The sequence below is a fragment of the Pocillopora verrucosa genome, chromosome 3 (assembly GCF_036669915.1).
Source record: "Pocillopora verrucosa isolate sample1 chromosome 3, ASM3666991v2, whole genome shotgun sequence".
NCBI classification, from domain to species: Eukaryota; Metazoa; Cnidaria; class Anthozoa; order Scleractinia; family Pocilloporidae; genus Pocillopora; species Pocillopora verrucosa.
Genome location: NC_089314.1, coordinates 4,281,661 through 4,294,792, shown reverse-complemented (window position 1 = coordinate 4,294,792; position 13,132 = coordinate 4,281,661). Strand labels below are relative to the sequence as shown.

At 39.3% G+C, this 13,132-nt stretch overlaps 1 protein-coding gene across 1 annotated transcript; it reads right to left on the bottom strand.

The window, feature by feature from the left end:
- Nucleotides 1–2,656: 2,656 nt before the first annotated feature.
- LOC131796535 (NADP-dependent oxidoreductase domain-containing protein 1) lies at nt 2,657–13,060 on the bottom strand. Its single transcript, XM_059114130.2, has 14 exons — nt 12,920–13,060; nt 12,782–12,841; nt 11,999–12,071; nt 11,667–11,772; nt 11,181–11,281; nt 10,462–10,527; nt 10,207–10,252; nt 9,199–9,260; nt 8,622–8,681; nt 6,261–6,330; nt 5,973–6,072; nt 5,401–5,523; nt 4,233–4,358; nt 2,657–3,107 (listed from the first exon to the last, which is right to left on the bottom strand). The coding sequence occupies exons 1-14, from the start codon at nt 12,991–12,993 to the stop codon at nt 3,068–3,070; spliced, it is 1,107 nt and encodes a 368-aa protein (XP_058970113.2). The 5' UTR covers nt 12,994–13,060; the 3' UTR covers nt 2,657–3,067.
- Nucleotides 13,061–13,132: the final 72 nt, after the last annotated feature.

Genomic DNA, 13,132 nt, shown 5'->3' with positions numbered 1-13,132 from the left:
CTCTTCCGTCAGTATCTGTTTTTCAGATATGATCCTTTCTTTCTTTCTTCTCTTAACGGAAATCTTTCGCTCGACTTGGCAGTCCAATGTTTAAGATATCATCATTTGCCGGAAAAAAAAAACTGAGTTATCAAAAATTCTGTTTGGGTTCTCATTTAATTCAGCCCGTGCCAAAAGCACGTCTCCAACTGCCCCATTCACCCAAAAAAAGTTCACATTGGAAGCTCTAATCTAAAATTGAATTTCGACAATCCCTGTCTGGCAGCTTTAAATTTTGATCCTTAAATTGAAATTGAAAGTAAATTGTTTATTTCAAAGTTTTGATGGCAAGAGTAAGTTTCCAGGAGGACCAAAATATTTTGTCGTAAAGAAACAAACACTAGGGGTAAAAATATCTAGAATAACAATACACGAGATCCTTTCGTCACGGGAACATTGGCTCCAAAGTGCAGTCGTCGCTTCGAAAGCGTAAAATAGAGCACTAAATTAAGAAAAATGAAAAAATCTTCGTAGCAGCATGAGATCTTATAGACTTCAAAGATGTGGCAAACTTGAGGGAAGAAGCAGTCGCAACAGATCTCTTTCACGGACTGCTTTGGAGTGTTGCTTCCAAAAATTTATTGAGATCACAAGCTAAAGTTCTAATCAATTTTTATTGCTACGATTTACTGAGGGGATGAGAACACTCAGTTGCAGGCATAAAAAACTTCCACTTACATTTTACAAGTTAAAGAAGAAAATACTGCCGCAAATGTGCCCTGGTGTGTGTTGGCATCAATAATTTACTAATTGCGACGGAGGCTGGCTAAGTATGCGTATTGCATAGAGCAGGGTACTATCTTCTCTTGGAAACTTAACACTTTGTCTGCTAAGCCTGTTCAAATTTACGAAATCTTGGAAAATCAATATTAAAACGGAAACTGAGTCAAGCAAAAAAAATTATACTAAAAGAGAACGCATCTTTGATGAATTTACAGAGCGCGTGCTACATATAATTAGGATTGCTCCGAATAAAGGGTTGCGCTCTAAACGTCAGCTTTTCAAAGCAGTTCCCCTCACCTTTATCAATTAACAGTTGTTAAAGAACAAACCGTTACACTTGCCCGCCAACACAGCACAAATGTTTGCTTAGTAACCAATAACCCTGTTCCATAGATACATATTCCGATTTTCTGTTTCCTCGTCAATTGCTTCGAAATAAATGACAAGGATACTTGTTGTGACTCAAAGACCATTAGAGAAATAACAAACTTCAGAATCTTTACACAATTTGTAAAAAATTTAACAGCAACTGACAGGAAATTCCGCCCCGCTGCAATTATTATATTTATCGTACAAGAGGTGCAGGTGAGATAGTTAAGGAGATCCATTGAAAACAGCCTACACAATCATGATACTGTCTGAACCCAATTTAAGAGTCCTGCTTTTAAATTTAGATGTTATATAATGCAACGCGCGTGTTTCTACACGTGAGTTACGATCATCACGAGCAACAGAGCAACAGAGCAAGAAAATAATAAACTCGAATAATCCTTTCAAAATGGCGGCTAACAATAATACCATTATTTTCCAATCTCACGACGTTTTATTAATCTGCTACCAAATCTCGATTTTAAGTATACCGTCGTTATTATACAGACAGTACCGCAAACCTCCGAAATTGTAAAAACTTAAGGGCTTGCTTTCAGTAAGAATCTGCACTACTTCCTCAGTCTTTTTTTTATTATTGGAGACACGAATTTAAAGTTTCAGGGGCATTGTCTCAAATCAAGTTAAGCTTAATATCATGGTTCGTATAAGTTTGTCAAGAAAGGATGTTGATAGATTTAGAAATATCTACAATTACAGAGTCGGATTTTAACAAAGCCCCTGTAAATGTCAGTCAAGATTCAAAATACAGCAGCCATTTGCTGCCAGAGAAGAATTCTGACAGGAATGAAGGGTGGGTGGAAGGAGGCAGGCAATTCATCTACAAAAAATTGCGCTTAATTCAAGAAAGCTGCTAATTTGTCGGTTAATGCCAAGCCGACCAACTATTGATTCGCATGCTTTCCAGTGGAGCTTGTAATGCATTACTCCTCCACGTTCGCAATTACTGAACTTGGCCAAGCTAATTTTTTTTTGTTAAGTGACAGATGATTCCTATTGCAAACAAAAACACTGTACAGCGAGCGAATTAGTGAGCAGTTTTCAACAAACGAGCATTGTTTCTAATTTGTAACGGATAACAACATGAAGTCCGTATACATGAAAGAATGAAAAAGTCGACATACAAACTCTTTCGAGGTATTCAAGAAATATCATTACCATATACAAGACAGCATTTAGTAATATACCAGTGGAAAGTAAATCGCTGCATCAATTCCTAAATCTGCATCATTCCCATTTTTCGATTAACAGCCGTAAGAGGTGGATAAACATTAAACTCAAAGACAAACATTCCGACTAACGACAACGAGCTTTTAATTGGTAAAATTGTTATGTTTTGTTAATTAGCCCATCCGTGCAATTTGTAAGTTCAGCTCGACAAAGTTTCTTGAAAAACGTCAAAACATCTGCGACTAATATGACAAGAGGAGTTTTGGAAAATTTTAAGAATGAGTGGAAAACATGATAACAAAAATATTAAGTTTAATGATGAGATTTACAACCAGGGATAAAGGATAACGTTAAATTTTCATTATCGCTCTTCTTATACTAATGTAAAACAATTCTTGGAAAATAATTATAAAAAAAATGTGAGCAATTCTATGCGAGTGTTAAACTGCAATAAAAGTGCTCCCTTTACTTATCTTAAAATAAACATGAGAACAACAGAATGTCGTCGCAACAGGATAACACAGTTAGTGATGTGATCACCTCAATGTCACTCTTAAATATTACTTTTTTTCTTCATCTTTATATAATATTCTGGATCTGTGGTCTTTCTCAATCCTAATATAAAGTCATTTAGCAACACGAAGCATACCCCTTGAAGTTAATTATAGGTACGAAGACTTTGCCGCAGAGGGTAACATGACACAACATCTACATGGGAATTAAGCCTTAAACATTACAGGTATTTCGATTATGACACATTCGTAGGAACACCTTTCCAATACTGGAACCTAAAAGAAAAAAGCCAAAAAAAGTTAATAAAAACAGAGAAAAAAAAACTGAAGCGAAAAGCAGCTAATTCAGTCGGATCATATCCATTGCGGAAACTTTCCTACGCTGGAGTATTCCGTCGTATACTATCAGTAAGATAATTCTAGGACTCGGCTCAAGGAACGTTCTCTTGCCAACTGTACTACTGATATGCTGAATAGAAAAAGTACTTTCTTTCATTTAATTCAATACATTGTTATAAATTTCAACGATGATTTCCAAAAGTAGGTGAAAAAAGGGAAAATCATGTCCATTCTTGATGAGTTGTACGCGGGCATGAATTTTAATTTTTAGCACAAAAGAGGATGAAAGGAATCTTTGCCAATCTCTTTCTTAGTAAACATATCACAGCTTGCATGTTTGTTCGTCAGTTCATCAGTATGTTTTCCAAGGGTGGATTGGAGGTAACGTTTGTGTAGGGGTGGGGTGGGTAGGGTGGGGCGGGTGGCACGTTGAATAAAAAGTGAAAAAGGTAAACTACCTCACGCTTTAAAATAGTAGTGAAGCGAAGGCGGCTCTTCTGCGGGTGATCAGGTCCCTTTTAATGCGTCTTAAAATCATGTATTTGGCTTTGAAAACCTAATCACCATCTATGGGTAGACTAGAATGTTACATGGCCGCTAAGACACACGAATTTTTCCTGGTGTTGTTAACAGCATCTCTCACTCGAGGAAAGAAGACGTATACACCGACCCCCGCCCCCCTATAATGTTAGCGACCTTGGTCTCTAGATCCGAGGGTGAGTGCAAGTTTTAGACCTTCCCATAACCTTAACAGTGAGCGCGCAAGAACCTTAATTTCTTTGGCGGAAAAGTCGCAATGGGCTTGGAGATTATATGACGAGTTTTTGCGGAAGCGGGCGAAAACAAGATACCGACATATGGGCAGCTTATTAATTTATCAATTGGGAAACCGCTTACTTACGTCCAGTGACAATGACAAGGAAAGCTTTGCTCATAAAATTTACCACAATTCTTCACAAGGTGAACAATTTCTAAGAATTTCGGTGTGAGTTCAATCATCCCAGAATCCTGCGGTCTACATTCTTTACATCTATCAAATAAAATAATGTTCAATCTCCTTACTTGTCAAACACAGCTCTGTATCTTTTGACAAACATTCGCCTCAGACTTCCATTAGGTTCCATGAGACGTTTTCCAAATTTACTCCGACCGAAAGAGATCTTGCTGAGATCGAAACGCGGGAAGAATCTGAACAAAAACGCATCGATAAGAATTTCGTTTTCAGTTTCAAGTAAGATGATTCTCTAATCCTTGGAAAGAAATTTCAGTGGCCAATACTTCTCCAGCCGTGTTGTTCTTACTCGAAAGGTCTGGCGAGCGAGGTTAGGTAAATTTTTCCAGACATACTTCCAGGCTCTCTGTGAGCATATAAATACTTTTCCAGGTTTGAAATCTGATCTTTATCCAACTTAGTTTTGTTTGTTTTCTTATATGTATGAAATTCAGTAAGAAAGAGAGTTGCCCTTTTCTCTGCAATGTGATAATGATATACTGTACTTATTCAGTAAGAAAGAAAGTGGCACCTTTCTCTGCAATATGATAATGATATACTGTACTTATTCAGTAAAAAAGAAAGTGGTACTTTTCTCTGCAATGTGATACTGATATACTGTACTTATTCAGTAATAAAGAATGTGGCACTTTTCTCTGCAATGCGATACTGGTATACTGTACTTATTCAGTAAGAAAGAATGTGACACTTTTCTCTGCAATGAGATACTGATATACTGTACTTATTCAGTAAGAAAGAATGTGACACTTTTCTCTGCAATGAGATACTGATATACTGTACTTATTCAGTAAGAAAGAATGTGACACTTTTCTCTGCAATGAGATACTGATATACTGTACTTATTCAGTAAGAAAGAAAGTGGTACTTTTCTCTGCAATGTGATACTGATATACTGTATTTATTCAGTACGAAAGAAAGTGGCACTTTTCTCTGCAATGTGATACTGATATACTGTACTTATTCAGTAAGAAAGAAAGTGGCACCTTTCTCTGCAATATGATACTGATATACTGTACTTATTCAGTAAGAAAGAATGTGGCACTTTTCTCTGCAATGAGATACTGATATACTCTACTTTCATGTTGCCGTAATCTCTAAATTGTTATCACTTTATTATTTCAATCGGAGTCTCAGTGGACGATAAGATCTGGTTGTTCCAGTACTGAGAGAAAGTGAGTCACTGACAACTACTACATCGAAGATAACTTAGAGCCTTACTTTTCATCTGAGGTACTGTTCCTTATTCCTAACAAATTTATATCGGAATTAAGTTCATCCACAGAGATGCCATCACCACGGTCATCTGTGGGACCCATACCAAACACGATTGTGTTACAAAGCCTGAAGAGACACGAAAGAAAGCTGATAAGACTTACTGCAAAACTTTACTTACGGGAATGCAGCAGGGGCCAAGCTTTGCTGACTTAATAACTGCAACAGTCAAATTAAGTACGAAACGAATGTCGCGCGAGACCCTACTCATAAAAATATGAAGTTTATGAAGACGAAGTGGCAGTTTTAACATAAGATTAAAAATAAGCTTATCAAGAAATGTACGTAATGTGAATAGCGTGTACCAAGGTTTTTTTGAATTTTTATAGTAGGTATTATACTGTTATTTTAGGGTGAGTATCCTGTAAAGTAACACGAGGATAAGCGGACTTTAACTTTCACAAAATAAATCACTTCTTAAGATCTAAGAACTACTTTCTTTTACGACGTCTCTACAATATGCGGAGCAAATTGAAAACGTCTCAGATTTTTTTTTGTACTTTTGCACTTTTAAGTACCTCACAGACTGTTCCATGTCCAGCTCTTTTTCAGTACACATGTTAAGGAAAGTCACCACGGCCAACTCGGCCCAATCCTCTCCCGTCTCCACAATAGCAGCTGCCAATCAAAAAACACCGAGTTTACATATAATGTAACTGCTACAGTACAAAATGTGAAGCGTGATTTTCCTCCTGAAATATACGTGACCCATGAATTCTGTCTTTCATTTTGTGAAACCTCAACATTCCATTTGCCGTTTTTTAGTCCACTGTAACAGAAGACGTCAATACGTTACATGCACTTACAATCTTTATTGAGACTAAGAGGGCAGGTGACATCACAACTGTTAGGATCTTCGCGAAGAATTTCGTTTATCTGAAGGAGAAAAACAAATTAAGTTTATTAGACACTGTACACCTCAAAGGTAATGTAAATAAACTGTGACATTGATTTCAGGACGTAAAGAAAAGCACTCTGAAGTTTTGGCATGGAACACTCTGGAATAGAAAGACATGATCGAAAACAAAACAATACTTCAGTAACGGGTTTCTCCGGAGAAGAAGTCGAGACGACTACTCTGCACACACTAGATAAATCTAAAGAATTATTCATATGATCCCAGTGATAGGTTTGGATTGGTTAACAGGAAAAAAACTTTGTCTACTGTTCATATGGGAAATTTTAGCCCTTTTAGCACACCGAGATTTCTGCTCGGTAAGGAATTTTCAGCAAAGTTACCGAATTGAACAGAGGGCGATCCTCCAAGTTACATCCTGGGTTGAAGTGTTCATGTAGGAAACTTTTTAATGTAATTTCATGCGACAATTTGAAATGTTTGCAAGGTAAAGAGAGGTGAGGTGAAAGGGGGGGGGGGAGGGGGCGGCGGCATGAAGGACAATGGACCAGCTCTGTTGACCGCGCTCATATAAAGAGGAGGGGGGGGGGGAGCATGAAGGACAATGGACCAGCTCTGTTGACCGCGCTCGTATAAAGAGGAGTGGGGGGGAGCATGAAGGACAATGGACCAGCTCTGTTGACCGCGCTCATATAAAAAGGAAGGGGGGGAGCATGAAGGACAATGGACCTGCTCTGTTGACCGCGCTCGTATAAAGAGGAGGGGGGGGAGCATGAAGGACAATGGACCAGCTCTGTTGACCGCGCTCATATAAAGAGGAGGGGGGGGGGGGAGCATGAAGGACAATGGACCAGCTCTGTTGACCGCGCTCGTATAAAGAGGAGGGGGGGGAGCATGAAGGACAATAGACCAGCTCTGTTGACCGTGCTCATATAGAAAGGAAGGGGGGGAGCATGAAGGACAATGGACCTGCTCTGTTGACGGCGCTCATATAAAGGGGAAGGGGGGGGGAGCATGAAGGACAATGGACCAGCTCTGTTGACGGCGCTCATATAAAGAGGAGGGGGGGGGGCATGAAGGACAATGGACCAGCTCTGTTGACGGCGCTCATATAAAGAGGAAGGGGGGGGGAGCATGAAGGACAATGGACCAGCTCTGTTGACGGCGCTCATATAAAGAGGAAGGGGGGGGGGAGCATGAAGGACAATGGACCAGCTCTGTTGACCGCACTCATATAAAGAGGAAGGGGGGGGGGGGGAGCATGAAGGACAATGGACCAGCTCTGTTGACCGCACTCATATAAAGAGGAAGGGGGGGGGAGCATGAAGGACAATGGACCAGCTCTGTTGACCGCACTCATATAAAGAGGAAGGGGGGGGGAGCATGAAGGACAATGGACCAGCTCTGTTGACCGCACTCATATAAAGAGGAAGGGGGGGGGGAGCATGAAGGACAATGGACCAGCTCTGTTGACCGCACTCATATAAAGAGGAAGGGGGGGGAGCATGAAGGACAATGGACCAGCTCTGTTGACCGCACTCATATAAAGAGGAAGGGGGGGGAGCATGAAGGACAATGGACCAGCTCTGTTGACCGCACTCATATAAAGAGGAAGGGGGGGGGGGAGCATGAAGGACAATGGACCAGCTCTGTTGACCGCACTCATATAAAGAGGAAGGGGGGGGGGAGCATGAAGGACAATGGACCAGCTCTGTTGACCGCACTCATATAAAGAGGAAGGGGGGGGGGAGCATGAAGGACAATGGACCAGCTCTGTTGACCGCGCTCGTATAAAGAGGAGGGGGGGAGCATGAAGGACAATGGACCAGCTCTGTTGACCGCGCTCATATAAAGAGGAAGGGGGGGGGGAGCATGAAGGACAATGGACCAGCTCTGTTGACCGCGCTCATATAAAGAGGAAGGGGGGGGGAGCATGAAGGACAATGGACCAGCTCTGTTGACGGCGCTCATATAAAGAGGAGGGGGGGGAGCATGAAGGACAATGGATCAGCTCTGTTGACGGCGCTCATATAAAGAGGAAGGGGGGGGGGAGCATGAAGGACAATGGACCAGCTCTGTTGACGGCGCTCATATAAAGAGGAAGGGGGGAGCATGAAGGACAATGGACCAGCTCTGTTGACGGCGCTCATATAAAGAGGAAGGGGGGGGGACATGAAGGACAATGGACCAGCTCTGTTGACGGCGCTCATATAAAGAGGAGGGGGGGGGGGGCATGAAGGACAATGGACCAGCTCTGTTGACCGCGCTCATATAAAGAGGAAGGGGGAATACTACCAACACTAAGACTTACGTCTTTACCGATGTTCCAGTTATTACTTGAATCTTCATTTGGGTCTGGTTTTCTCCAGGACTGGACGCAGTTAAAGAATATGCGCTATGATTGGTAAATTTAGCGGACTGTATTTCACTGTGCGGCCCGCTAAATTCAAATTCTTTGAATTGAAATTTTGCCCCTCTATTTAAACTCAGATATAAAATAAATAACTTACTAAGCTCTTTTTTCTCGGTCCGCACAGTCAGCTACGGGATCTTGTTTTTTTCCGCTTAGAATTTATGGCCCGCTCACTTCGTACTTGGGGCATACATCGTACTTGGGGCATACATGTAAATTTGAGAGGAAAAAAAAACTCGGTCCGTCCCTTAGAGCATGTACCTCAAACTCGGTTAGTAATAGGTTAGGGCTCTCTCGATGTAAGTAGCTAGCTTCTGAGGTGGAACATAAGTTTGAACGATGAAACAATTGAGGTTTCAATGTTTCACTGAACGATGTTCTTGTTTGCTTTTATATGGTTTTTACGAGGGGGCTTAAAACTCTACACATTTTAAAAATAGGATCTGCATTGATTGCCGTGCGTATTCGAGGATACAAAATCTGGCTTAATGATCTCCTCATATTCAAGAAGTTGGCGTATTCTTAAAAGCGGTGTCCCTGTGTGCGAGAAAAAAAGGATTTAAAGAAAATCAAAAGTTCTAAATAACAGAAAAGGAATGCACCACGCATTTCTTTTAGTATATATGAAAGTGCAGTCATCCACATCAGTTAGATTACAGCCACCCCACTCAGCTAAGGGGAAACAAAGAATTCAAAGCAAGTTATGTAACACCATTAAAACTCCAACTGGCAGGTTGAAAACCTAGGAGTTTTTGTGGGTTGCAATTAATGATAACCAGTGTAGTGGTGAACAAGAGACTGTGAGTATATGAATATCATGTATGTTACCTGCGGATTAGTAAATGAATATGAAAGCAATCTTTGTGGTAATGATTTTCTTATATTCACAGTCTCTTAGTCATTGCTTCATGGGTGTATTGCCAAACAACATAATGACAGCTCCCAGTTGGCTTGTTACCTCAGTTGGTTGAGCACTGCACCGTTATCACATTCTGTGCAGGCCTAACTTTTTTCAGGCCCTACTTCCTCCACTGCTCAAGTAGTGTTCATTATTGCAAAGACCGCTGTCATATTCAATTACTAATCCGCAGTTCACATATATGATTTTCATATATTCACAGGCCTAACTTTTTTCAGGCCCTACTTCCTCCACTGCTCAAGTAGTGTTCATTATTGCAAAGACCGCTGTCATATTCAATTACTAATCCGCAGTTCACATATATGATTTTCATATATTCACAGCCAACGAAAGACTATGTTCAAGTTAGCCTAATATTAACTCATGTGAATTTTAAACATGATCAACATTCAATATTACTATAATATATTTGGTTAGGAAATTTCCTCTTAAAAACTAAAAATTGACCTGTCAAACCAGTGTTATTGTTATTTTCATCAAAATCTGAAGCAACGGTAGTTCCAAATCAAGTGTTCCTAAAAGTTAAAGTTTAAAGTGCAACATAAATATTATGCAATACTTTACCTCCAACTAAGACATACACAGGGCATTTCAAATGTCCCTTGATTTCCTGCAGTGGAAAGAAAGAAACCAGTTGTTAAATAGATTAAGAATGCTTCAATTATTATTCAAACATAAATAGTTACGAAAAGGTTATTTTCAAAAAGCCTTGAGTTATTATATGATATAACACTGAGCTGCATTTCAAAGTGGTTGTTTTGTTAACACCAGGATTAGATATTTTTGAAACTAATTCCATTGAGTAAATTGAACATGTACCTTGGCTACTGTTGGGAACTGTGAAGGCAAACAACAGATGAATAGTATGTGTACTGTGGAGCAAACCTGAGGACAAAATATATATATCTGATGATAATGATTTAAAAAAGTTTTAAAATTAGTGTAATAATGACAATGTGGATAAAGTAAATTATGTGTTGACCTGCTAATAAAGTGATCCTTTCAAGTGAGTTGCTGTCAACCCTTTAACTCCCACATCAAATTTGTAATTCTCCTTACTGTCCACCATCAATTCTTAATATGTTAGTTCAGAGAATTTAGCATTGGATCTATTAATTATCTCCAAATTGATATTTTTCTTTATTCTCATCACTTATCTGGTTGATATCATAGTGATAATGAAAGAGGAAATTCTGTCTTGGTCCCTTACGGGAGTTAACCCTTTAACTTCCAGAAGTGGTCCACATGGAAACCACTCTGCTTTGTGTCGTGGTTTCCTACGCTTATCTCGTGTTCTCCCAACCTCCTGCATGTTTACATCAGGCTATGTAAACACAGAAACCATTTTACATTTATTCAGTGTAGCAGCTAGATGGGAGAATGAACAATGAGATCCTGGGAGTTAAAGGATTCAAGCAATTGTGAAAATGAAGCCTCAAAAGTTAAGACTTCAACAGGTTAATGCCGTGATTTTTCAAGTTACCAATTTCATCACAAGACAAGTATGTTATAAATAACAATTTACAAAGTTCACAGACCTTTATATTATCAAATCCACAATGGACACCTTTCATCTGAAGGGCAGATAAAGTTTCTGGCTGCCTCGTTGAGAGAAATAACTCTTCTGGATGAACATCAGCTGAAACATGTATGTTTCAGTATTAGTAGTCTATACAATAAGTTAGCTAAAATACTCTTGGCAAAGATTTTCCAAGCACACAAGGATGTGCTAGTGTTCCCATGTGATGGTCACAGCACAAAGATAAGATAAAAAGAACCCTTCATTCTGCTTGACTATACATGTTAACAACTATATAGGTTTTTTTCACTAATCAATATTTGATGCCCTGCATTGCACCAGTAAATTATACACAAGCTAAATAAGATTGTTTCGAAAGCATATAAGCAGAAATGAATCAATTTATACAATATCAAGTTGTGTTAAATTTGCTTTGTATACAAATGATGTGATAGTTCCCCACTCCCTCTTTAATGTAGGAGTTAAATTAAACCAGGCAACTTACAGAATTTAAGTAGTGTACTTGCAAGTTGTTTTCCTAAGCGTCCACAACCAATGATTCCTACCAAAAGTGGATCTCTCTTTGGGGCTTCTTGCAGAAGCTTGGATGACTAAAAGTGATTAAACTTAGATAGAATACTGTCAAACTATCTCTTCCAAGTACTCAATTTATGTCTGCCTCAATAATCAGAACAAGCAGCAGAATTACATGTACTTCTCCACAAATTAAGTGAACTGAAACTTAATTTCACAATAATGCCATTTGTAAATGTTTCTGCAATGCTTAACATAAGAAATGTTGGCCACACTAAAACATTATAACTTAAAACAAAATACCTTTTTCTTCACTGGATATTTTATTTCCACAATTTTTTGCCTTGCATCATTTAAAACGGCTACCAGAAAGGCCCTAAAAATGACCATACAGAACTGGATAAAGTATGCAGTATGTTGTGCGAGTACAACTCAACCAGCTTGTAGACAAGGCAAATCAAGCTTCGTACCGTTAAGAATACAATGATAAACATAGTCGCTCAAATCAAGTTTTTTTGGTTATATTTTAAATGAAGTTAAGTTTGAATTCAGGACAAACTACAGCTGTACGTACATTTGTTCGTAAGACTTTTAAAGGTAAAGTTTCCGCACAGCCCCATATTATTGTAAAGCAAATCTGTTTTCCCAATGGCAATGTATTGTTTTTGTCACTGTTTTCTCTATCCAAGAACTGAATGCATAATGTAGGATGGGGCTGTGTGGAAATTTTACCCTTTTAAATACACTTCCACACAAACATCAAAACAAAACAACAGATCATACGATTATCGTTTTGGAAATTGGAGTACACGACTCCTTTAATGAGCTTCATCGTTATATTAATTCAGCGGGAGTACTGGCAGCAAGTTTCCCAGATGAACAAGCTCCGCTGAAAAGCCGCTTTCATACCAAAAAAGGTAAATTTAATTCCCAATGGCATTCGTCTGATAATTTGCAAATTCATTTCTTTCATATCTAACTACACATCAAAAAATTGTTGTGAAATCACATAAATTTCAAAAGCAGAAAATTCAATCAGCACAACAGGACAAGCAACTGATGATATGAGCTTTGATTTTTACTTACGCTTGTGCACAGGCAGACACTGTCAAGGCATGACTTCGTCCACGCAAATACAGCATCTGTCTACAACAGAGACAACCACAAATAACGTCAGTTAAGGCTCGAAGGCGTTCAAATTATACACCCTTATAGGAAACGTACTTTTCATCGAGAGTTAAAGCGGCTTCAAACTGCAGAGACGGAAGATTCGCTGTCACATCTTCTACAGCCGCCATGTTTGTTTACCAACAACACCGCTGACAAGTATCCCTGGACAACGCGACCCTTTCTATTAACCAGGGCTCCTCGGCCCTATTGAAGATGTAGAATGTCAACAAAAGCAGAAAACAGTAATTCTGTTTTCCCCATATGTGC